The sequence below is a fragment of the Pyrus communis genome, chromosome 4 (genome assembly GCF_963583255.1).
Source record: "Pyrus communis chromosome 4, drPyrComm1.1, whole genome shotgun sequence".
Lineage (NCBI taxonomy): Eukaryota > Viridiplantae > Streptophyta > Magnoliopsida > Rosales > Rosaceae > Pyrus > Pyrus communis.
Genome location: NC_084806.1, coordinates 13,802,098 through 13,828,333, shown reverse-complemented (window position 1 = coordinate 13,828,333; position 26,236 = coordinate 13,802,098). Strand labels below are relative to the sequence as shown.

Genomic DNA, 26,236 nt, shown 5'->3' with positions numbered 1-26,236 from the left:
AATTGACTGCCCTCAACATTAATTTTGGCTGAAACATAGTAAATCCATTAGCAACTCTAAAACATGCTAAATTCAGACAGAAGGTAAATAACAATAATCCAATAATCTAAGAACGTGTCAATTTAACAACCATAACACAGTAATCTAGGAGAACCACTATCCCTCCCCAACCCTAACACCCACACACCCCCCTCCCCCCACAAAAAAAAAATAAAATAAAATAAAAACAGTTGTGCTGATGATTGACCACACTCAGTGTCCTTTGGGATTTAGGATTATCTTAGAAGTTCCAAAAACATTGGTAGTTCTTTTGTTTGCAGTCTTTATTTTCTACCAAGACCTATGGAATAAATAAAACAAGCAAACATGTATAGACACATCCAATTACAACATGATAATCGATGCAATTTACTCAGCTCCTAGCTAGCCTCTTATTGTTCATCTTCATCCGTGCCAATCAAATCTGATTCTTGACAGAATATATGTGCATGTGTAGGTGTGGGTGTAAAATATGCGTTTTTGAAGTATAAAGTTATCCCCATTTGGTTACCCGGATTTCATAGGGTCCACTATTGTTAAGACTTGGAAGCCCACTTCCTACAACCAATTTCAAAACATGCATAAAAATTTTGCATGCTCGATTTCTGAAAAATAATTTACACCTAAGCTAGTAGAACTTCGGAAATTTATCTTGGAACCTAATCTATTGTCCTAACAACCATAATGCAAAGAAATTTGTGGTGACTTGGAACAAATTAAGCAGTGGAATAACAATCATGTACATTATATTTTTTTCAATTCATGCTTCAAGGCAGTTGGCTATGTATGCATGGGTTTCTCTTAACATCAAGGAAAATCATGATGTTGAATGTAAATCAATCATTTTTCATGCATACAACAAAAAGAAACCCCCAAAACCTGACCTAACAGTACAACAAAATTCGGAAATAATTCACAGCAAAATGGAAGAAATGATGACAATCTATGCTAACAGTAGAGAATCAAATTAAAAATTGAACTTAGCTCAAAAACACTTACCCATCAACGTTCGGAGCCTCAGAAAAATTTATGAAGTTCACGCAAATATTTTTAGGACTCAATGCACCTATCCTGCAAACCAACGAAAATGGAAATGCATTAATACAAATGCCGATACCGATTTCTAAGATTTTACTATTCTCTTTACCCTTGCAACTGAAAAACAAAAATCCCGGAAAAATGAGCAAGAAGCTTAAGCAGAAAAAAAATCATATTTTCAACCACCAAAACCCAATATCCATTTAACCTGAGATTTTAGTGTTCTCTTTACTCTTGCAACTCAAAACAAAAAATCCAAGGAAAATGAGCAAGAAGCATGTTGATGCGCAAAATCAGTGAGGACTTTGGTACAACAAAAAGTGTTAAGTCAACCTTTGCTAGATTGCTCCGGTCACCAGTGTAGATAAGTATGTAACAAGATAGAGATAGGGAAGCAAACACAAGATGTACGTGGTTCACCCAGATTGGCTACGTCCACGGAGTAGAGGAGTTCTCATTAATTGTGAAGGGTTTACACAAATACATAGGTTCAAGCTCTCATTTAGTGAGTTCTAGTGAATAGTTTATACAAATGACATTAGGGATTATTGTGGGAGAATGATCCATTTTTATAGAAGAGAGTTTCTAGCTTTGTTCTAACATTGATATGTGTCGTGCTGTGATTGGCCTCTGATCTCGACACATGTTGCGTTGTGATTGGCCTCTAATCTCGACACGTGTCACGTTGTGATTAGTCTCCTGGTTGGAGGGAAACTCTTGTGGGTCCTTGAAGGTATACTGTTGATCAGTGCTCAATAGTTTCGGGATTGGTCAAGTATGGTACAAACAGTGCTCCCCTAAGTTCCTGAGTAAGGGAAGCTTCTCGGTTGGGGACTTACAAGATCCAAGCCATTGGGTAATCACGAAACTTCCAAGTACCAAAGCATGATAACATTTTCACTTGTTTCTGCCCCATAGGTAGCTGTGGCCTCTTCTCTGGAAATACTTTTCCTCCATCCAGGAATGGTATCTTTAGCTGATGTTGACGCACAAGGTAATGTATCATTTCCATTTGAAGCTTACTTGTAGTTTTGGGCTTGGTCAAGTGTGATACAAACCCTATATAGTAGGAGTCCCCCAAGTCTCTGAGCGAAGAGGTCTACCGAAAGAGGTAAAAGACAAGGTAAACAATCAAAGTTCTAAGCAATCGGTCTTAGATTGGAAGTTTTATTTCGGGTTTTGGCTAATTGTTCTCATTCTCCTTATTTTGCAGACCGTAACAAGGACAAAGAAAAAGACATGGAGAAGAGATGATATGAGATATTTTTGCTTTTGAAGAAGTAACAGATGAATCGGCACGTGTTGTTATACTTGTTGACTTTCCACATGCTTATTCTTGAACTAGGCTTGAGGGTTTTCTAGTTTCCTCCAAAGAAGCGAGCCGACTCCGCAGTGCTTTCCTGCGTGTGTGCTGGTGAGATATTGTAAACGCTCTCATACTAATTGGGAGCATTAAAAACATGATCGAAAACTAAAGTGCATTGGGATTTAGGGTTTGGGAATTACATACGTGCAGGTTATCTGGTCAGTTTCCAATGAATTTAATTAATTTTTGTTGAAACAAATCAATGGATTAGACTCGTAATAGTCGGGGATTTCTAGTAATCAAGTGAAATGAACGAGGACTATTAATTAATGTGTTGAGTTGATTAGTTCTAGAATTTGAATAATAGATGAACACCATGTTTGAATATTTCCTGCATGCAGTAACTCAGAAATTTCTTTACTAAATATATGCGTAATCTCATTGACACCCACAAACGCTTATGGCTCAGTTAATCAGGAGCATCCGTCTATACAGTCAAGTTCCAGAGTTCGACTTCCCTTCCCTCAATATTGCTTCCATTGGAAAATAGCAAACCTTGTTTAACGACCAACATAAAAAAAAATAAAAAAAAATAAAAAAAAATAAGCTAGCTATCAACATAGCTTTGAAAATGCAAAAATTGTTGTATGACGGCGTAGGTTTAAATCCGCCAGTAGTTAATCTAACAAAATCTATCGTTTGACAAAAAAATAAAAACACAGCATTTAAAATGGAATTTTCCCAATCTATATGAAACCAAATACATATATCACCATCAAATATTGAAATCAGTGAAGTTGTAGACTAGAATAGGCGATGAAATATCCACTGTGACTTAAGAATCATATTCATTTACATAGAAGGCTTCTCCAGCAAAACTGTTATACAAGTTTGGGACCTGAAAACATCAATATGCCCTAAAAACCGGCTATATCTAACTCCTCACACAATTTAAGACGACTTATCCTGCTGTATGAGCTATTTCTAGTTCAAGAACTAAAAGACATGGGAGATCGTGATTCGTGACAGAAACTTGTACCATAAAACTAACTTAGAGTTAAGTAGATGTCAGCCTGCCCAAATTATCTGTACAATGTGACAAGCAACCATAGTGACAATTTCTGAACGCTGCCGTACCATTGGTTTATGTTCAGTTGATTCCATCATTGTAGGGAGTTATCTTCATCTTGCTAATCATCATCTAGCGAACCCTCTGGCACAGCATACAAATGTTGTCAAGGAACTTCCAATTCCGTTTGAGAATCCTCATTCTGGATATTATAAGGAAAAATGGATTCCAGGTGAGGATCGTGAGTTGAGTAATTGCCTTCATCTTCACCATCATTTTCTGTGCTATATGTTTCAAGATAAACATCTTCTTCCTTCAAAAGGATAACAAAAGGATTAAGATGTCAGAACAGTTGGTTTAACTACAGTTTAACCACAAAGAGAGTAAACATAGAAGATTAAGCAAATACTAGCCTCGGAATCATCATCATCATCAGTCGGATATGAAGAATCTAATTTGTTGTACAATACTTCATCTCCACGCTCTTTCACAGCATCCATTTGTTCCTATCATTGTGAAACATGAGCCACTTAGAACAAAAGAATGATATTTTTATATTTCGCATGCCAAGTGAAATAGTTAGACTTGTAAAAGCAATAAGTGAAAGTGTTAGGGGCATACTATTTCGGATCTAAGTGTGTCCACTTTACTCTGCACCACTGAAATATGTTTTAGAAGAGCCTGTTCCACAGAGGAAAAAAAATAAGTTAGGAACATTATTGTTCACAAAATTAAATAAGTTTAGTGTGTTTTAATGGAAAAGATGAACGGGGTTAAACAGATCGAACCGCACAAACCAAGCATTAAGTACTTATTGGCAACCTTTACAAAGCTACACTTGCTGGAGTGAATTCTTAAATGCATGTGTTGTTAACTATCAGATAAAACTAGGAGGGTTGAACAATTAGCATTCAAATTTAGAGTGGTACCTCCTGCCGTTGAATCTCAATAGAGCGTGCCAATGCTTTCCTTTTTGTCAAGAGATTCTTTGGCCTCAATGTAGAAGGTCGGTGATAGTCCTTTCCCCGGTACACAATTATGGCAAACTTTTTGGAAACTTTATCCACTGAAACCAAGACACCTCCACTCTCAGCTTCAAGTGCTAATGCAATTTTTTTTACCTGCTCAAAACTTTTAGCATTCACCATTATCTTGACCAATTCCCGGTATTTCCAGTGTAAATGCATGTTCTCCACTGTACCATCAAACACTCCACGTCTACCTGAAGAAATCAATTTTCCATAAGTATACTATAATAAAATCGCAGTCAAGATAAAACGGTAAAGGGAGAATTGTTATACCAAGAAGTAAGAAAGCTTTCATCCGTAAACCAAGCTTACGAAACATAAACCTCTCTTCATCAGTAATGCTGTCTGGGTCAGCTTGCTGCATAGATGGTTTCAAACACTCCTCTACCTTAGATAAGGCTTGTTCAGCTTTCATTAACTTTCTTTCAGCCTGACAGGCAAAATTTCAAATGTTCAAATGAAGGGAAATTCTAGCATTGGAAGGGTATGAGGTCAAAGTAAGTATTCAGACTTAAGACTGAAACTACAAAATGTTTCTTATATTTGCAATCCAAAGTTTCCGGGAACTTACAAAGGCAAGCTTTCGTTCAAGCTTTCTGACCAGATTGGCATGCCTTAATATGTCTGCTTCTTGCATCACTTTTTTCTTATGATGATTATCCATCCTCTTTCCCCACTTAGCATCTGCATCCAAAGTCTCCCCAAGTGTACCCGCGGTACCAAAGTGTTGAGCTTGTTCAACATTTGGCATGACCATGGCTGAAGCTCTTAACCTTGCCTGCTCCTCTTCATCTTGAAGGGATTTCGCTAATCTCTCCCTTTCCAGTAACGCTTCAGTGACATCTGGAGACAAAAAATTCTTCCCCCTATAGAAGACCAAGAAGTCCTTGTTTCGAGATAGCAGCACACCCCCAGTCAATCTCTGCCGAAAATAAATAAGATTTGATTGTATGTAAATATGAAATATGAACTCAGATGTAAAATAATGAAGTATATTGGCCTTTAATATTCCATGTTACCAAGCCATGCATGTTATAAGTCGTAAACTGCTTTGATCTATAATTTTATTGTACAATAACAAACCTTTCTACAGATATGTCATTCAGATTCCAAATCATCTAGACTTACAATCTAGATAAAATGATGAACAACGAAACAAAGGAATTTAGGAAGACAAAGAAAACTACTTTCTTTGGGGCATATATAAAGCATTTCATAAGAAAACAGCACATAGAATTGTAACTTCATGTTTAGGAATTTATCAGGTTAATTCTTACAAAATAGAAAATGAGAAGAACATTGACTTCATAGCAGTAAGAATAATATCTTTGGAAGGATGAAGATGAAAGCATTGCATTTCACTTAATGAGAAGTTCGGCAAAAATAAATTTAGACTTCATTGTTAAAACAGCACTACATGGACATCACCAATGAACTACTTAAGCACTACCAAGCTACAACTAAAATAATACAAATGCACTACAAAGACACTAAACAAGGAACTTTCAAAATGACACCTTCTCTCAATGTATTGCATTGAGTCATTTTCAAGTTCCTCTATCTCACTTTTGTAATGCAGACTGTGGAACTTTAAATTCCCTCATCCAAACATAGTTAGTGAACCAGTCCCTGTCTGATGTAAAACCTCTGTCAGCGATTCAACTCACTTTCATATTTCTAAAAAACAATCTCTAGAAAAAGCTCGAACCTGGCCAATCTTGTTTCTCTCTTTATAATCTTGTTTCTCTTTTTGTAAGTGGCAAGTTGGCCAACACTATCAATACATGTTGTCAAGAACATTGTATTCTGGTTCCCATTTGTCTACTAACTTTTCACATGATAGATACTGATTGCTAGACTTAATAACTAAAATTGTAAGAATAGTATTCACCCAGACTTAACTCAGCACACCAATTTTGAGTTGGTTGACTGCAACAAAAGTGTGTGGCAAGGTGCTGCTTGACAAATAATACCACCTAATGAGACATAAATTGACTGAGTTCTATTACCTTGATGTCTTCAGCCATTCGCTCACTAGTAGTCAGCTGGACACCACGTTTCAGTGCAATCTTTGCAATCAAACTTCGTTCCCATAATTTAGCCATGGCCACTGCTAGACCCTGGAGCTGTCTGCTTCGACCTATGGACAAAGTTTAAACATTATCAAATCAGCATCTTGTCACTTATGTGCAACACATGAAATTGCATACCTAAAGCAAAATGTGGTGGAAGAACCCTCGCCAGCCTTCTCAAAGATGTTGCCTCTTGTAAACCAAGGGAAGATCGCACACCATACGGAAGTACTCTGAAGGGTGGTTCGTAACCAGGAACTATCCCTGGAAGCATATCTGCATCTACAGGTAATGGATCACATCCAGGCCAATCTTTGAATCTGGGGCCTAAACTATCTAAAAGTTCGTCTACTTCATCTTCATACTTCACTTCTGGCAATTGTTCTTTGTCTTTCTTCTCCAAGAAAGTATTCTCCAGCTTTTCTTGGGGTGTATTTACATTACTATAAGAAGCAATCTCAACAAAGTTTCCCACAGATTTATCAGCAACAGTTGGTAAAGATGCCGAAGAGCTGTCATTTTTCTTGTATATCCGCTTGTTTAGCTGCACTGAAGGAACCTCATAGCTCACACCTCTGTATAAAGAAAGAGATGTACCCGACCTCCAAACCACCAAACCACCAGTTTTCCGCTGATAATAACAAGAAAACAAAACAAAATCAATATATTAGATGCGAACAACCACGTCATCCTTAAACATGCTATTCTAAAAACTTTTAAAAACTTTCTCTTTTTGTTTTGCTTTCGATTTTATTTTGTTCTTAATGACAGATTTCATTGCAAAAGATAAATACTGAATGGAAAGACCAAAGGAAACCTTTGAGGTGCAGGTACAACTTTATGTATTCATGTTCAGTTTGTAGATCAAAAGCGAAGAAAAATCCTTGAGCTTCTAACTCTAGCTCAATTTTTTGTTTTGCGGAATATATATTTTCTGTGTTTTATACTTACATATCCTTTCACTTGATATCAAATGAAAAACACTGAGTGGATGAGTTTAATAAAAAGATGAGAAACAAAACTAACACACAAACTTGTAACAAAAGTCATAACAAACAAACCTCCAATATCTCATGCATTCTCTTCATGTTAAGAGCTGGTGGACCTTCAACTTTCAATCTCACAATCTCCGAAGTCTTCCATCTCTCGTGGATCATGTCCACTACAGCTTGGGTAACACCAGCACCTCCAATCCTAGTCTTGTGCTTCTTCTGAAATGTCAAATTCCTCAGCCTCCTCAACTCAGACTCCGGAAGAGTCAATTCCGCTACTGAAGTCCTACTCTTCCTCCTCACCGAACCCTCCTCTTGCTTCTCTTCCTCTGCAGGCTTTTCCCATGGAAACCTTACCTTCCCATCACTTCCAAACACATTCTCTACCCCCAATGGTGAATCAGCCGAGAACCCACCTCTCGAATTTGGCAGAATTCCTTCCTCAACATAAAATATATCCTCCACTGAACCCTTCTCAATCACTCTCTCCCTTACTTCCCCTTTAGTGTCATTACTATCATCAACGTACCCGAACTTCTTCAATTTCTCCACTATCTTCTCCATTGTACTACCACCGCCATTTCCTGAACCATTCCCACTTTCACTACTCTGATAATCCAACACAGCCCGAGGCGGTTTTGGTCGATTATGCTTTTGGGATTCATTCCATTTATTAATCCAACTACTACTACACAAATTTCTCTTGGGTTTATACTGATAAACGGGTCGATTTCTCCCAACAAAATTCGATTTCCTCACTGGGTTTTGGTCAGGGTTTAAGGGAGAGCTGATAATGTAGTGGGTGGCATAGAAAGTGTGGTTCTTGAAAGGAATTGAAGAGCCATACCTGAAGAACTGGACATGGGCACCATTGAATTTCGACAAGGAGCTCTGGAACGAGTCGAACAAGCTCGTAGGGTAAAGTTGACGACTGGGCACGAGAGTCATCGCGGATTGAAGAGACGGAGGGGCATCAATTTTATCAGAGGCTTGGTGAGGTTTTATGAGGTTCAACTGATGGGAGAACAAACACTGTTAACTTCTTCCTCGTGTATTCTGTGGCTATGTTGCTAGCTTGTTATTATCCATGGCGGGGAGCAAATATCTAAGCGGCTGCACTTATTTTTTTATTTATTTTTTATGTAGAAGAAATTTATTAAAGCTTAAAACCCCTAATACAACTGTTTCTAATACAATTAAAATTAAAGGCCTTCGTAGCCGAAAACGGAAGACAATAATCCTAAAAATGAGGGTTGCACACTGAGGCCCAAATGAGCTAATGCGTCCACCATGAAATTAGCCTCCCTATAAATATGTTTCCAACTGATGTGCTGAAACCCAGAAGCCAACCATTTTATATATGCTATGATAGGTTTAAGATGCAGCATCCAAACATCTTGCACCACCTGGATGACTAGCCTAGAATCCCCTTCCACCATCAGCATCTTCACACCTTTATGTCTGGCCAACAAAAGCCCTTCCTGTAAAGCAACAGTCTCCGCAACTAAAATGGTGAGATTATCTAAGTTCAACGCCCCAGTACCAACAAGTTGCCCCTCCTCATTTCTGAGAACAAAAGCAGTTGCAGAACAATCCAAACTAACACACCCATCAAAGTTTAATTTCACATAACCATGCGGTGAAGGACGCCAACAAATGGGGTGTTAGTACCAAGGATCACTCTTAGAGATATTCTTACAATTAACCTTAAAAAATGATTACACTTGTGGCAACGGAGATACCCCTAGTAGGACTAGGATTCATACTTCTAATATTATTTCTATCATTCCACGTTTGCCAACACTTCAGAAGAGCTTCACTAAGATCATTCAAATCATTGCATTCAGCATTGTCAATTATTTCAATCAAATCTAACACATTATTAAACTGAGTCCAATTATTCTTCCAAAGACTTACCTAAGAAAGCTTCCATGTCACATCCCGGCCTGAGCCCCCTACCACATCCCAGGATCGACTCCACCGTAGCATGATATTATCCGCTTTGGGCCCCTACCACATCCTCACGGTTTTGTTTCTGGGAATTTACATGAGAACTTCCCAGTGAGTCACCCATCCTGGGAATGCTCTCGCCCGAACTCGGTTAACTTCGAAGTTCCGATGGAACCGAAAGCCAATGAGTTCCCAAAAAGCCTCATGCTAGGTAGAGATAGGAATATACATATAAGGCTTACAGGATCCACTCCTCTGGGAGATGTGGGATCTTATAATCCATCCCCCTTAGGGGTCCGACGTCTTTGTCGGCACACTACCAGTCAGGGATTGGCTCTAATACCAAATTGTCACATCTAGGCTCGAGCCCCTTGGTATCAAAGCTGTGACACACCTCGACCCGGAATGTCCACTAGACTCCGAATCAAGGTGTGTTGGGCGACACCTGGAAGGTGACGAAACTATAAAGTGTGATAATGTGTAAATTATGAATAAATTTAAACCTAGAAGTGCCTAAATACACGAGTGCATGATGAACGGGTATGGACCCATACACACGTGATACAGAGCATAAATAGAGTACAAGAAGGTAAGATAACGATTATACCATCATAAGAAGCCACCTGCATTGGAAAGTACCACGAATCCTTGTTGATACGGAAACTTTACTACTAGAACCTGGAGGGGTGCAAAATAGAAAATGTGAGTGGGCGAAAACAAAGCTTTTCAAAAACCATTCACTTATCAAAAGTAATAACCCATCGTCGTAAAACTTGTATAATTTCCCAGAAAATCATACTACGTATAAGGATGAAATCAATTGTATACTATCAGTAAATCCAGAAGTATACCATGATACAGCATCTAATCAGCAATATAAATAATTAGGTGTTTAATAATCCATGCTAGCACGTAAGTTGGAGTCACCTATAGTGACCTGTACAACTCACCCATATCTCATCAATCAATGCTAGCACGTAAGTTGGAGTCACCGGAGTCACCTATAGTGACCTGTACGACTTACCCATATCTCATCAATCAATGCTAGCACGTAAGTTAGAGTCGCTTATAGTGACCTATACGACTCACAAGCAACCTGTACGACAATGTCGGAGTTGCCTATCATTGCAACTTGGACGATAGTATTGGAGTTTCTTAAAACATAAATATAGTCATACCATAACTCAATCATTTCAAATAAAATGTAATCATAACCATGCATCTCACATTTCACAACATATATTCACCTGAACTTACCTGTGCGTCCTGCGTTCACCTTCATACTTCAAAGCATTCACAATAATTATGCGCAGTAATATACCTATGGATATGTCATGATGCAATCCAAAACTTAACCGTATCGTAGTGCTTTTAAATATATATATATATATATGTATATATATATGTATGTACATATAATGTGGCGTAAAATGCACAATCTATAACGCCCTACTCCCGAACTATTTATTTTCGAGAATAATTATCGGTGACAAGCCCCACTAAACACTAGCTTAACTAACTATCAATACTTACGATTCCTTACTTCAATTTCTCTATTCCTCACATACTGTTTTATGACCACATTTAACCAACAAATCATAAAGTTAAAACTCACATTTTCACCAATTCATTCACAGCTTAATTTCCCAACACAAGGCTTTTGTCTCAAATATTGTATGGCTGCATCTAATGTCTAGTTAGACTGCCTACGTACCCTAAATAGGGATCAAGCTATTCGTAGTTCACATATCCAGAATTCAAACCAAAACCGAATATATTCATTTAATCCAACATATACTACAATCATATTAATGTTCAAACCACATCAATTAGGTCTCAAAAGCATAATTAGAATAACAAGTTTTCATAAAAACACAATGTCAGCTTCCTGGGTGTGCGCTGCCACAGGTGGCGGTCGGTCACCCCAACTCGTCGGAAAACTCAACTATTTCTAGAAATTATCAAAATTTACAGAAATGAAGATCTCAAAGAGTAAAGCAAACTTTATACCTGCGGCCAAGGCCAATTTGGCCGGAAAACACCTGAAATTACCGACGAACCGCCGGAACCCTAGAATTGGTGTGATTCAATTCGACCTCCAAACTTGCTCCGACGCCTCCACGATTGCTTGGGCTTTGCTCATGGGTTCTAGGGAAGTGTTTTGGTAGTGGTAATTGAAGGAGATGGTTTCACAATTGGTAGGTCACGGGCAAGGGTTCCCATGGCACCCACAGTGCAGATTACCCAATTTCAAGGCCAAATTCTCTCCAATTAGGGGTGGAATAGGTAGAAGGATGAATTCTAGGATGATTCCAAGTGATGAGGGGTCCTAATTTGCCGGAGAACCACCGGAAAATGCATCGAAATCAATGGTGCCGCCCGGTCAGCCAGAAATGGAAAGACCGAGTAGAAGGATTCGGTGTATCCCTCTCCCTCCTTTCCCTTCCTATTTCCCTCTTCTGGTTGGTCACTCACCTTCCTCTCTCCACTCCCCATTCAGCCACTCTTTCTCCGGGTTCCTGGGAGTACTTTTTTCCTTTCCTCTCCTTCACCGCCATCAGGCAACCTTCCTTTTTTTTTTTTTTTTTTTTTTTTTGTTGTTGTTTCTCTTCTTCTTTCTTTTCCCACTTTAAAATAACTAAAAGATATTAATATAAAGATTATAAAAAATATAAATAGTAACCAATACAAAAGTACTTCTCGGGTTCGCAACTCAACAAAACTTTAACCATAACTCCAATTTCACTTCTACTTGTGCCTACGCGTCCATAAGATCGAGCTCTATCCGAATATGTCAAGAAACGTGACAAAATATACGAGAATCACATACGTCCTCGAAAAATCACACTTTGCCCATAGGGCAATTCCGTAATACATATTAAAATTATAAAAACCATAATTTTTAGGGACGGGTTTTCACATTCCATATTTCTTTAGCATGCTCGCAATTAAGAAAAAGGTGATTTTGCATCTCATCCTCATTACCACACATAGGGCACAATTTGTTAATATTTTGAATGAATTTACTCAGTCTCATCCTAGTATGAAGTTTTTCATGAGTAAAAAGCCAAGTGAAAATTTTTATGCCCTCCTATTTTTCTATTATATTTTTGCGTAATACTAGAGAGACTAAATTTAGAGAGAAATTTTGCAAACTAAATGATGCGTCATTAATAAAAATGAGCACGTTTATCAACGATTAAGTAATAAACTACTTATTAACTTCTTTGTCCTTTAGTTTCTAAAATTTTGTCTACAAATTTAGCTGCCTAGCATTACTCTTTTTTTTAGTAGCACATACCTCTTTGTTATTATAAGTGTTAGAGAGATCAAAATTTTAAATTAACTTTGCAAACTAAATGATGTGTTACTAATAAGAAACAATTTTACAAAATATGTAATGGGATATGAAGGAAGAAAAGAAAGAAGAAGGGAGAATTATTAATAACATAACAATTTACTTGCAACGAATAAGTGATGATGGATTATGCTTCTTGAATAACACATGATGTGTGAAAAAGTATGAGGAGATTACAAGTGCTAAACTATTGAACTGGTCTTATCTTGATTGTAAGTGGCAACTTTCAAGTGAATAAACTGTAAATGACAAATTATCAATTGATTTTATCTCAGTTGTCTTAAAGTTTAAAGTGAATAAATTGTAACGATCAAACTGTTAACTGATTATATCCGAACTTTAATAAGTTTTACGTAAATAAATTAAATGTCAAATGTATAAGCCGGTTTTCTCTAATATAAGCGTTACATTAACCAATTAAAGTATTCCTAAGCGGCTCATTATATAAAGAGTTGATTATAAATTCCTTAGATCGCTCCACTATAAGTGCACTCAAACATTTTTTCATCCCAAAGTTAGCCAAATTTTTGAAATGCACTAATAATGATTCGTTTACTAATCCATAACCAGAATGGGCGAAATTGAAAGGATCAACGTGAGGCGGAAAAGAGTAAAAAGAACCAGAAATCCCCCGAAAAAAGAGAAAACCCTCCCTCACTCATTCAACTTGCGTGTCCTTCCCAGCAGATCTCTTCCAGAACCCAGAAAGTTTTCTCAATCGGGGTTTTCTTTTCCTCCAAATCGTTACCAGGTTCGTTCTCTGAAGCCCTCTTTGTTATATCTTCCAAATTTCAGTTTAATCAGATTTGTTTTTTTTGTCCCATGGCCTTTGAATTTCGATTCTGCAATCTTCAATTCGGATGCTTCAAGTTTTTTTCGGAGATTTTTTTGTATCTGGGTTTTGAGTAAAATTTCTTTATTTCATAGATAAAGATTGAATTTGCTGTATTTGGTTGATGTATTGTTTGTTAGACAAAATACTTGATTAATTTATTTGATCGGCAAAATGGCCTCTGTTGAGTCCTGCTATGTGAACTTAGGTGTGTAGAGGGAGCACACTGCTCTAGCCCATTACGCTAAATGGTGAATTAATAAGAGAAATTATATGTATTGTTTCAATTGCCCTTATATAACTATACTAACTTCGATTTCAAAAACAATTGAAGGGGATTTTGAGAAGTAATATCTAACACACTGAGTAGTGCACAAAGAGGAAGAGATGTATCTCTTAATAATTGATTTAGTGGTGTTTTGTACGGGTCAGATTACACCGGACGTATGACTTGTTTGATCCTTTGTGAACGAATGATACGATTTCTTGAATGCATGTTTACTTATTTCTCTCTGTCTCTCTCTGCCTCTTGTTCGAGCGATTTGAAATTCTAATTTCTTATTGCGTATGGTTTCAAGTATGCTAATGGTGCTGGTGATTCTGTAACGCATAATTGTTTGGAATGGCGCTGCACATTGTTGTATTGGTTCTTTACATCATACCACTAATCAATGCCTGATAGATTAGCTCCCCATCGTCCAACGCTTCTATGATTAGAGATGTTTTCCGAGCCTGTTATTCATTCTTGCTTCTCATTTTCCTCTCAGGCCCTTGTTTTCTTTTTATACGTTTCCTAAGAAGCTGGTTGATTGATATGTCAAACCTCTGTTTATAACCTTGTTTCTTTAGGTAAATTTTCCAAGTAGATTTGGCCATGTTTTATGAAGCGGAATTGCTCAGGGAAGTGGCTGTCCTTGCCGAAAATCTAGACCGAGACAGACTTGTTTCTACAAGGTCCGTTGTCACACAGCTTTTGGAGGATTTGTTAAGGGAGAAGGCAGACAAGGACCTAGGATACTTTCTTGCAGTCACTGGCCTAAAGAGGATAGGAAAGGGAGAAGTTGTAGACAACTCAGGAGACGTCTTCTTCCCTGTAGTATTCAATTGTCGCATGTTCCTACCTTGCAAGGGAGAGATCTTGGAAGGAGTCGTTCATCACATATACAGGCTTGGGGTTTTCTTGAGATGTGGACCTGTTAAATATGTTTTTCTCTCCGCTCGGAAAATGCCAAACTTCCGCTATGTTGCTGGCGAAAATCCAGTCTACTTGAACGACGACCTTTCAAAGATAGATAACGATGTTGTAATTCGCTTCAAGGTGCTTGGAGTCAGGTGGATAGAGATTAGGGACGATATAAGGAAGGAGTTTGTGATGCTTGCCAGTTTAGAGGGCGATTCGCTTGGTCCCCTTACATTACCAGGTCCTGATGGACTGGATTTGTAATTCTTCAAATCAGATGAAGGTTTCTTTCCTCGTTGTAAATTAACTTGTGGGAAATAAATCTGAATTTTCTTTGTTGTGGACATGAGATTACCAAAATCATTTACTACGTATTCTTTATAAACATAAGAAGAATAGTACACGCATGGACCGTAGAATGACTTTCTGGATTGGTAATAACAGCTCTCTTAGCGACGTTTTCATTTGAAGTTTTGCATAAAACTTTGGGATGTTAAAATGCATTTGAATTTATTTGCACTTCTGCACTCAAATTTAAACTTCCATCTCTGTAAATTAAGAAAAAGTTGTTCAAAATCCCAATACAAGTCAATCCAAACGAACTCGCACCTAAATCCGAATTTATAAAATATATAAGAAGTGGAATATTTTCTAAAAAAATATGGAAGTGGAGTCAATTATATATGTGGCCGGGGGCAATGGAAACAGGTGGCAATTGTAGTTCAAGGTAGAGAGATTTTTTTTTAAGTGCTAGGTATCAAGCGGTATTCTACATATCATAATATAAATGAAGAAAATAATATAATTTTTTGTGTCCCTTCATATATATTATAACACGTGAAGTGCCCACTTGAATACCTTGTATTTGAAAGATTTCGTGGCTAGGGATGACAACCTTTTAGTTTGGGAACGGAAATTTCATGTCCATGATATAATTTAACGATCTAAACCGTATACGTTTTAGAACATCATTCATACATCGTCATTGCAAAAAATTAAACAAATACAAAGAATTTAAGATAGACCGTTTAAATCATTAAAATATATTACAGAATAAACTCTAAAAAAACTTTTGATAAAAGTTATGTAAAAAAATGTTATCACGTAACAACCCTATTATATTATTTATATAATAAATATTATTGAGACGGATCAGGAGAAAAAGACGGTTCAAAAACCTTTATAGTCATATATTCAAGATCATAACCGAATATCATTTATGAGTTTCTCCGTACCTAAAAGATGTCCAAATTTTCTCCCCAAATTCGCACCATTTGAACGGTTTTCCACGGTAACGGGTTGAATTGGAGTGACACATAACGCATTCCAAAACAAACAAGAACCAAGGAAAGTGTGAAGAGTCCTCTTCTCCCAAGCCACTCGCCAGTCACGCAGTCTGCTCAGCTGGAGGAAAAGGTATGTGCTTTAGCTTTTGCAAACCCTAATCTGTGTCCATATATGTGTGTGTATGTATATTTATATATCAATGTATATGCATTTTTGTGCTTGGATTATTAGAGTAATTGGGTTTCACATATGTTGAGAAAATGGATTTGGGTTTGTAGTTTTGTGAAATTTGACTTCACAGTGAGTCCTTGAGCGATGGGATTTTGTGGGTCTGGTACTGAAATGAAATGGAGAGGTTTGGAGAACATTCGAATAGATTGAACATCTAATTTGTGGTTTCAGGACCTCTTTGCGTTAGAGATTGAGATAGAAGATCATTTGAGGGAATGGGAAAATGGGGGTTAGGGTTTAGGGTTTAGGCCTGATTTAATAGTGATAGGTATGTCTTTGTATCAGTGCAGGAGTTCCGCTCACTTAGCAGCAGGAATGTACCTTAGTTTTCCACAACTAAACTGCAGCCAGTGATGGCCGGGTGGGTAAGGAGTAAATTTTCCGACCCTTCCCGTCCTTGCTTTGATTTATAATCTCCATTTTTTGCTCTCATTCTCACCTTCGGGAATGTGGGTGTTCCTGTGCCCTCCCCTCCACCCTTTTCTTAAAGATATTTCCTTATAAAGGAAACTGCTATATATACGTAATATAGAAATAGTTTACATTAACAAACTTGATAAGTTAATACACTTTAAACAATATAAAATAAAATGAAAAGTGAAAAACTTAATAATTATACTTAACAAGTTAGTATGTTATATATTTTTGTGGACAAAACGGGCAAGGATTGGCCCGGATTGGAGATTTCTATTGCCCAAAACTCTGAATGAGGTAGGTTGTGCGGCCAATTCTTGAGGCATTGCTTACCGTCATGCAGAGCTCTGTAGTAGTCTGATGCAGAAATGAATGTGCAGACAAGATCAGTGTGTCTACTTTAGAGGTCTGTACGCTCGATTGTTTTCTTACACCTCTGCTCTGATCTTAAAATCTAAAATATATATGCCATTCATGACATGAGATAAGGATTGACAATATGTCGTATTTCAGGTTTTCTTTTCTTGGTAGGTCTTTATTGATAGTAATGAATGATGAATTAAAAAGGGGAGTGAGATGAGGGTTGAGGAACTGGGAGAGCATTCTCTATCAGCTTCTGTAACTTTACCTTTTTTCTGTCTATTTACTCTATAGAGAGAGATTCTTTTTTGTGGTATGTATAATAATTAATAATTCAGTTGCAGTGGTCATGTGATGATATGCATATGGTAAGGGGGATTGAATCCTATGATTTTATAGAGAGAAGTCAAGTGATAGAGTCAACTGAACATTGAGTCTTTGAGGCATGTGTAGAACCACGGGAAAGAGTTCTAGTAGGTAGATTCACTGCTGTCACGAACAAAGTATGGCCTATAGTTGAGCTGGTTTTGCTCACAAAGTATTTATTTTCCTCATATCTGAGTATCCCGCTTCTTCAGAAAAGGGAAAAGGTTTGGGAAGACAATAGTGAGAATGAAATGTGAGAAAAGTAGTTTCAATGAAGATGGCGAAGGGAGAGCATGCGTGAAGGGCCCAGTGTGAGTTTTGGGAGCAGGAGAGAAAATTTGGGTATCTGAAAAGCTGACATTGTCAGTATCTAGTTTGTTATTTCTATAATCCTTTGTAGCCATCTGAGCGGTCTTGGAACAGTTGTGATTTAGTTGTCATTGTGCTCTGGCAGGAGAGCAGGATTCACTTGGTTCATTGTTTGGTTGCTCTTTACATGTCTTCCAAAGCTTTCTAGGTTTTTGCAGTTGTGATTTCGACACTCATGCATGTATATGTAATTAAGCCTTCTCTTAATTAAAGCTAGAAAACTGATTTGGAAACTTTGTTCTAGGTTTTAAATAATAATGAATCATCCAGAGATATTTTGGTAATATGGAGTGGTTTAGAAACTGGTCTCCTGCCTAATTATTTGTCCTCGGGGCAATCACCTTCTAGCAGGTTGTTACTTGCAGTTTATGCCCTTCGTGAACAATCTTCTTTCAGCTCATGATTTTTTACATTTATAGAATATTGACTGCACGCTAATGATTAACATACACATGACAAGGACAGTGTGTGAGAAGAATTTAGGGATCGGAGCTAATGTAGAATTTGGTTGCTGTTTCTTTCTTTGGTTTATGACAGGTTGGAATTAGCAGCCATGTTTCTGAAAGTACAGTTGCCCTGGAATGTTGTAATCCCTGCTGAGAGCTTGGATATGAAGGGTCTGATGCTCCAAAAGTCGATTGTTGTCCGCCTGCTGGAGGACTTTGCATCAAGAAAGGCAACCAAAGATCTGGGCTACTATCTTGCTCTCACAACTCTGGAGAGTGTAGGAGAGGGCAAAGTGAGGCAGCAGACTGGGGATGTTCTGTTTCCAGTTGTTTTTAGCGCTGTTACCTTCAAGCTTTTCAGGGGAGAGATCGCAGAGGGTGTAGTTCACAAAGTTCTGAAGCATGGAGTTTTCCTCAGTTGCGGCCCAGTTGAAAACATGTATCTCTCGAAGATGAAAATGCCGGATTACGATTATGTGCCTGGGGAGAATCCTGTATTCATGAACAGGAAGATGTCAAAAATTGAGAAAGGCACCACCGTACGCTTCATCGTCATCGGGACTAAGTGGCTTGAGGCACAAAGGGAATTTCAGGCTTTGGTTGGCTTGCATGTAGATTATCTAGGACCAGTTTCTTAGATTGGTTTCCTTGGTAAGCAAATTGGACAAGTGTTGTTCCTTTCTAATGATGATTTAGAAATGTACAACTTTTAGCAATGTTGGCTGCTGTTGCTGACCTTATTAGTCTGTCTTTGCTGTGTTAATATCCTTTTGTTTTTCTGTATGCACTTTACAAATCATCAATTTAGCTTTTTGCTTACTCTCTAAATTGTTTCCTTGAAACCTTGATGAACTGAATTTGTTGCGACCGAGTGTTTCCATCCGAGCCAATGGCGATCGCAACCTATCTGTGACGTCTATTGGCTGTTTTCATTCAAGAGAAGAGTAGCAACACAAAAAAGCACAGGGAGCTTTGAAACGGCTCACTTAACTTGTACTCTCTTCTAGCAACAAATCAACAACAATGTCAGGGGTTCCTCAAACGAGGAACAAGCACCATCCCCATGGAGAGCCTGCTGGGCAAGATGACGAGCAAATACCATTCGTTTGGCGGCGTGTGTGGGCAGAAATAGCTCCAGCTACCTGAGTCGGAAAAACCTTGGTGTTTTCCACAATGTGTCACACCAAGGACAGATTGGTAGACTGCTCCCGTAAAACTGATGCGATTCAGAATGAATCACCCTCTATGGTAAAGTTTTGGAATCCCCCTTAGCTGCCCCCTCTCTGGTCGCAAGAGCTTCCACCTGCAGCGGAACATCATCACTATTAATGCAAAGGATTGGTCGTAGTGCGAATTTGAGAGCCTCCTAATGCAAAGGATTGGCCAACCAACGTAGGTGTTCTAGATTGACTGCTCAACCATACCAAGTCAAATTTGACTTTTTTGCTTTTAACTCTTGTGGATTAAAAAGGAATTTAATCAAATTTGGCTTTGTTGTAAAATCGACGGTGTGTGCAATGGAATAAATAAACAAGACATAAAATTTACAAGGTTCCTCTACAGTTAGTGTGGCTGGAGTACGTCCTTGGGGCAGTAGTGGTGCTTTCATTATAATCTGGAATAATAAGATTACAAAGATAACTCTTTCTATTATCTCCTCTCTTCTTTTTTCCTCTACCAGTCGTATGTCTATCTGTGTATATTTGCTCTCCTTCTTCTCATCCATTTTATAGACAAGGCTTTAGACAAAGTTGTGGTGGGATGAACAGTGGATTGGTAGTGTGATAGGTGACCATCCACAATGAATGGTCTGTGAATTACAACACTCCCTATTGGATGGCCACAAGTTTTCAATTGACTTGTTAAAATCTTGATCTGTTTTGGATGCTCCCCCTGATTTCAAATTCTTTAGGTTGATCATTGATCCTTCTGCTTTAATCTCTTAGCGGGGAGAGTTGCTGAATGAGGTGCTTTACTTGTTGTTAATTTTCCACAAGCTTTTTCTTGAATTAGGTTGTAGGACTTTCTGCTAGACTTGCACCAAAGGTCTGAATTTACTCCTTTTATCTGGAGCGGAATTTGATTCAAGGGTGGTGGACACTTAATCTTGAATCGGACTTGTGATTTCTTCAAGGTCCTTGGGACTTGTCCTTGAATGAAATGGAACCACGAGCAGCTCCACATGACAAGTGATCTTCGGCTCCGTCGGGGATGAATTAGTTCGTGTTTTGTTGTGCTTGTCTCCACATGCTTCAATGTGTCATTTTCGCTTGCCTTATTTGTTCCCCTTGCTGAAGTGGTATTTTCCCTATGCAGGTTTGGCATCTTCTCTTGCAGTATTTGTCCTCTAATGCAGGAGTGGAATGCAAACCTTGCATTTGAAAGGTCATTCAGAACATCACTTCTCAGCAACTCATCATGCTTGGCAGCTCCAATCATCATATAAGTAGTTTGCAAATGAGTACTCGAGAGCAATGCTAGGTAAGCAATCAGGAAAGTTTCCAGGCAGTCGATTCCCGACTGGAAATTTGATTTCAAGTTCCGACTGATTGCTTTCTTTCTCCTTAGTCCTCCAGGTGAGAATAAGGACAAAGAAAAGGATAGGGAGATTGCATGATATGAGATGTTTTTGCTCTCGTCCCTGATGATATGAGATATTCTTACTCTGGTGTGACTTATTTGAAGAGGTATTCTCGAAGAGGAAGAAAACTGAGTATTTCGAGATGCTTTGTTAAAGATGCATTCTCGGAGAGGAAGAAGAGTTAGATATTTTTGTAGGTCTACCTTGTTATGGAAGATAGAGGTCGACATATATAGGGATTTCCCAATAACAGGTAGTGGTGTTGTGCCTTTACTCTTGTCAGCAACTGTGGTGTAATTAGAACAGTAAGATTCACACGTTTTCAACTTTATCAGAGATCTTTGACAAAGTTACACGTGATATCCAAAAGCTGAGATTGCGTCTGAGAAATGTTGACGAACTTTATCCTGAAAATTTGGCTTTTGAAATTCGGAGAGAGGTGTCTCTTCAATTTTTGAACATGTGGCCATGTTGCTTCTTCTTTTATAGAGGCATCAATTGTGCTCAAAATGTATGCTCGAAAAACTACTGCATGTAGAATTTTCCTTTTCTTGCACTTTTGAGATTTTATCTGACTCATTTTTCCTTCATCATTTCTGAAAAATGGCTTGCCCATCTAACATTTGCTTAGATTTAAGTCTTAAGAGTGGTACAGACGAGCCACGTCGGGATAATATATGGCGCCCGTCATTCTTATCTTCTGATGGTCCTCTTACGGTTGGGGGCGCTGTGATGAAGAATGACCTAACTGCTACAGTGGTAGCTAGGAATCTTCTCGCTCCCAAGGATAACATAATCCTTTCAAACCGGTCTGATGAGTCAGCCGTTCAAGACTCCTTGGCTCTTAGTATTCAATGTGCGGGCTCTATTTCTAATATGGGCCAACGCTTACTTGCTTAAACTCACCAAGTTGAGTCATTGATGGCTGAGGTGGCAAGTCTTAAACAAGAGATTAGAGGGCTCAAGCACGAGAATAGAGTGTTACACATGCTTGCAAATAATTATTCGACGAGCATGAAAAGAAAGCTCGACCAGCTACTGGAATCCGAAGGTCGAACTCAAAATGACAATCAGGGGTTCGAGTCTTTATTCCAAAGACACCCATTGTCTCAGCTGTCTGGAGTTTCACCAAGTACTGAAGCTCCAAATAATCAAACTCTGGTGCCTTCCCTTTCTAGGGTACTTTCGAGTACTGAAGCTTCACATGAGTAACGTTTGTGAAGGTTCCCTCCTGTTTGTTTGTTTTAACTCAAGTGTATGTAATTTGTCGGAGATATTAATAGATAAGGTTTATTTCATTCAATGTATTGTGCCAAATATAATAAAGCATATACTTCACTATGATGTGGTACTTTTGGACCAAATATCAATTTGTCTTTACCTTCACGAAGATAAATGATCATTCTTAGTGTCTAAATAATTTGAGTATTCAACTCATAATCTTCAATCCATATGATTCTTTATAAACATCATGGATAAGATTCGTGTTGGCATATTATTCGATTCTGTAGTTCGAGACAATATCTCTCTCAACATTTTATAAACTTTCTAGACTCTTCAAGAGTCTAAATCTAATATTATCGACTCTTGCAAGAGATTTTAGTATGTTACAACAATATCATAATGATAGTACTCACTAAGGCAATTTATACCATCCATTGGTATTTAAGTACATATTTTATGCTTTACCCTTCCAGGGTTTTCTTCAAGCAATCTGAATCCTTCAAGGATTTTCTACACTTCATGACACATTTTCCTTTGGAATTTATACAGAGCAACTTACTTCCATGTATATTTGAGGGATTTACTTATGGAGATATGATGTGGGCTACTCATAACCCTTCATATATAATTCTCCATTCATATGAACTTGTTTATAAGAGCATAATTTCAGGTTTCAATTAGTAACCTTGTGTCATATCATGTGATTGTAATTCACTGTATTACAAATGCACATATGTAACCTCATTTGGTTCAACATCTTTTGGCTATTTGTATTATACACACACACACACACACACACACACACATATATAGGTCAATTTTTCCACATTCTTACAAGGTTGTAATGGAATTGTCTTTCTCCATTTTTTGCAAATAATATTTCCTTTCATCGACGAACAAAAGAACGTGATTCAATATCAATATAGCTCATTGATGAATTTAGTAGCTACTTGTAAAAACCAAAATTACCATTGGTTGTCATCAATCATTGATCCCATATTCTCATGTGCATGCACATGCATAAAAGCTTTTCATTTCTTTGGATATCCATTGCCTCTTCTAGGGCATTACACTTTCTTCCAGGATAGTCATAATTTAGAGAATACGGATCATAACTTCCTCTAGAGCATTATAGAGCTGGGATTTTAATCTCCATTTCCGGGGGTTGAGTCATTGGAACCTATATGTCTATCATGCTTCATGCATGAGACAACAACATTCCCATGTCCGTGGATTGTCCTTTTTGGGACATGTATCCATACAGGGACTGTCATGCTTTCGGCATGCAAAAGTTATGCTTTGGGAATGCAATAGTTCAGTAGTGTCATATTCTTCTTCTTTCAAAGTACTGAACCTTTTGAATCTAAGGGTTTGCCACGCTTCAGGCGTGTAACAGATTTGTTACCACATTATTTTGTCCAATAGAAACATCAATTCATGTAGGCATATTTGCAACAAGTATATGTGATTTTATTACTTTCGTTGCATCATTAAATGCATCTGGCATTTGATTTGCATATCATTGCATCATTGCATCATTCAATTATTCTCACTTCATTTTTATATTGATTGCTTCATGAATCAAAATAAGACAAATTCTCTTCGTTCTTCTGGAACGGTTTTTTCTCATCATTCTTCTGGAATGATATTTTCTCATCATTCTTCTGGAACGATGTTATTTTCTCCCCCTAACGGCAGGAAAACTTTCTTATCAAAATCCTAGTCTGCAAGCCGCGCGATAAACATATCCTCATTCAAGGGTTCCAAATGTTGAATGATAGATAGTGAATCAAATTCAACATAAATTTCCAGTTTGCCTTTAGGCCTCATTTTTAGTACATTGTGGCAGTGCAATAGGCACATAGATAACATAATAAAAAAAAACTCGTACATGTGTAATGTTTGGCTAGTGCCCAAACACAAGTTGTACTGAGAAATATTGACGGTTGGTAACAGGTCTCAACCAAACTTAACAATGAATTATGTATAATGGTATGTCCACATGTAGAAAAACTTGCAATCTCATTTTCATGAGCATTGCATGGGTAATCAATTTCATCCGCTTAATAAATGCTTCTGCTAAATCATTTTTGAGTATGAACATGAGGAACATGGTATTCAACATCAATGCCTAATGACATGCAATAATCATCAAAACTTCGAGATGTAAACTCTCTGGCAAAATGTATCATTCATCAAAGAACTTCTGGTCCTTATTTAATAGCCTATGAATTGGGACTCTCATGGCTTTTATTACAATTAAGTTGTGGCACTTTGGCTTTTCAAACTTAAGGTGCTTATCAAGAAACTTGATGTCCGATCTTGAGGAACTAGGGACTTCATTCCTGATCTTTTTGCATGATGAAACTTCGGGTCTAATCATTTTATGTGATAAGGATCAAGAAACTTCAGGTTCTTATCTGATCAAGGAACTTCGGGTCCAGTATGTACTCATCGTAACAAAAAGAAGAAGTACAATAAATACATTAAAGCAATAGGCGGTAATTCCAACCATGATAAATAAATTGCTTTAAATTAATAGAACTTGTGATAGGGCTTTAAACCAACACCATGCACATAAATATGCCAAAACAGAAAATGCAATGATTAAGTCCTTATCTTTTGTTTTTTTCTTTTTCTTGGTCTGCCATTTTCTTTTATTTCATCCCTTTTACTTTTATTATTATTTCACAGTTTGAAGTCATTTTAGTTATCCAGGAAATAATAGTAACACTAATTTCCAATTGGTGTTTCTCCTCCGGTGAGTTTTGAAAAATCGAAACGGTTCCCATAAATTTTGGAGTCAAGAGTGTCTGTAACTTATGAGAAGATCAAACCCTTATATTTAGTTCAAATTTCAATATGATATGGATAAGAGGATACCGAACAACTTTCACGAAGAAACAATTTTGATCTGAGCTAACAAAATGGAGTTTTGGTACTCATAAGATTCCTATCCAATTTTCTGTGGAAATTGAAAACTGGTTTGGTATTTTAGGCATCTATGATGATCGCACCGTTGGAATTTTTTGAAAATTTGATATGTTGTAGGTACTGGGTGGACGAACAACTGAAGAAGAAAGTATTTTAATCTGAGGTCTGCAAGTTGGAGTTCTGAGGCTGTTTACATGGCTGTCAGATTCTTTACGAATTTTGAGTCTGCACTCTTTTGCTTCACAAAGGATGATATATAGTCATACAACAACATATATATATTTGCTTTAGGGAAATCAGTAGTACAAAGATTTTATGATGAAATGAAAAGATTTTCTTATTTGTAAGATTCCTGGCAACATAGGTGAACATGATTTATGGCTTTGTGCTTTCCACTGACACGAGAGCTTCTCGTGCTGATAAAGTATTGTAAAATCGACGGTGTGTGCAGTGGGATAAATAAACAAGACACAAAATTTACGAGGTTCCTCTACAGTTAATGTGACTAGAGTACGTCCTCGGGGCAGCAGTGGTGCTTTCATTATAATCTGGAATAATAAGATTACAAAGATAACTCTCTCTATTATCTCCTCTCTTCTTCCTCTCTTCTTTCTTCCTCTACCAGCCGTATGTCTATCTGTGTATATTTGCTCTTCTTCTTCTCATCCATTTTATAGACAAGGCTTTAGATAAAGTTGTGGTGGGATGAACAGTGAATTGGTAGTGGGATAGATGGCCATCCATAATGAATGGCTGTGAATTACAACAAGCTTCAAATATAACTTTCGTATTTTCCAAGGCTAGGATCCCACTTTTGACGCTAGAGTTATCTCAACTATTCTGGTACATTGAAGAGAGATTGAGTCAATTTTAGAGAAAAATAGATTTTCCAGTAGGTTAGACATAGTTTAGCATATATCTACTTTTATTTTTTTTATTTTTTTTAAGTTTCAGCAAGTATATACCGAAAGTGTACAAATTTTCAGTAGGTATGGTCTAAAATAGTTTCAGTAGCTACAAACCCAACATCCTCAACGATGTTCCTCCATATAAAAATACTTATGTTTCTTCCCCATCGTTTTGATAAGGTATGAGAGAGGAATCAAAGTTTCATACTAGTAATATACAAATACTTGATACAAATGGTGGATTACCTAGGT

General features: G+C 37.6%; 3 protein-coding genes and 1 pseudogene across 5 annotated transcripts; 2 read left to right on the top strand and 2 right to left on the bottom strand.

The window, feature by feature from the left end:
* Positions 1–3,193: 3,193 nt before the first annotated feature.
* LOC137731488 (CRM-domain containing factor CFM3A, chloroplastic/mitochondrial) lies at positions 3,194–8,657 on the bottom strand. 2 transcript variants are annotated; one of them, XM_068470607.1, is made up of 8 exons: positions 7,614–8,657; positions 6,691–7,183; positions 6,490–6,620; positions 5,052–5,402; positions 4,754–4,910; positions 4,382–4,674; positions 4,074–4,133; positions 3,194–3,958 (listed from the first exon to the last, which is right to left on the bottom strand). In XM_068470607.1, exons 1-8 carry the CDS (start codon positions 8,490–8,492, stop codon positions 3,821–3,823), a joined length of 2,502 nt encoding a protein of 833 aa, XP_068326708.1. In that variant the 5' UTR covers positions 8,493–8,657; the 3' UTR covers positions 3,194–3,820. The 2 variants fall into 2 exon arrangements, with proteins under 2 accessions (XP_068326708.1, XP_068326709.1); XM_068470608.1 differs by lacking the exons at positions 3,194–3,958; positions 4,074–4,133 and having other exon boundaries at positions 4,467–4,670.
* An 89-nt stretch (positions 8,658–8,746) lies between these two features.
* On the bottom strand, positions 8,747–12,052 carry LOC137732724 (uncharacterized). The gene is made up of 2 exons (XM_068472010.1): positions 11,970–12,052; positions 8,747–9,110 (listed from the first exon to the last, which is right to left on the bottom strand). Exons 1-2 carry the CDS (start codon positions 12,050–12,052, stop codon positions 8,747–8,749), a joined length of 447 nt encoding a protein of 148 aa, XP_068328111.1.
* A 1,272-nt stretch (positions 12,053–13,324) lies between these two features.
* LOC137732460 (DNA-directed RNA polymerase V subunit 7-like) lies at positions 13,325–15,272 on the top strand (annotated as a pseudogene).
* Positions 15,273–16,080: 808 nt separating this feature from the next.
* On the top strand, positions 16,081–19,160 carry LOC137732114 (DNA-directed RNA polymerase V subunit 7-like). Of its 2 annotated transcripts, none has more exons than XM_068471408.1 (2): positions 16,081–16,280; positions 18,429–19,160. In XM_068471408.1, the coding sequence occupies exon 2, from the start codon at positions 18,445–18,447 to the stop codon at positions 18,973–18,975; it is 531 nt and encodes a 176-aa protein (XP_068327509.1). In that variant the 5' UTR covers positions 16,081–16,280; positions 18,429–18,444; the 3' UTR covers positions 18,976–19,160. The 2 variants fall into 2 exon arrangements, with proteins under 2 accessions (XP_068327509.1, XP_068327510.1); XM_068471409.1 differs by lacking the exon at positions 16,081–16,280 and adding an exon at positions 17,161–17,202.
* The last annotated feature ends 7,076 nt before the right edge of the window (positions 19,161–26,236 follow it).

Bases quoted from the DNA above. Each gene is read 5' to 3' on its own strand.
- LOC137732114 (XM_068471408.1), top strand. From the start codon at position 18,445: ATGTTTCTGAAAGTACAGTTGCCCTGGAATGTTGTAATCCCTGCTGAG.
- LOC137731488 (XM_068470607.1), bottom strand. From the start codon at position 8,492: ATGACTCTCGTGCCCAGTCGTCAACTTTACCCTACGAGCTTGTTCGAC. The intron at 5,403-6,489 runs GTAATAGAACTC...TATTTTCGGCAG, and splicing joins GAATGGCTGAAGACATCAAG to AGATTGACTGGGGGTGTGCT. The intron at 4,911-5,051 runs GTAAGTTCCCGG...TTTGCCTGTCAG, and splicing joins TTGAACGAAAGCTTGCCTTT to GCTGAAAGAAAGTTAATGAA.
- LOC137732724 (XM_068472010.1), bottom strand. From the start codon at position 12,052: ATGGCGGTGAAGGAGAGGAAAGGAAAAAAGTACTCCCAGGAACCCGGA. The intron at 9,111-11,969 runs GTGAGTGACCAA...TTTTGTTCTCAG, and splicing joins TGGGGAGTGGAGAGAGGAAG to AAATGAGGAGGGGCAACTTG.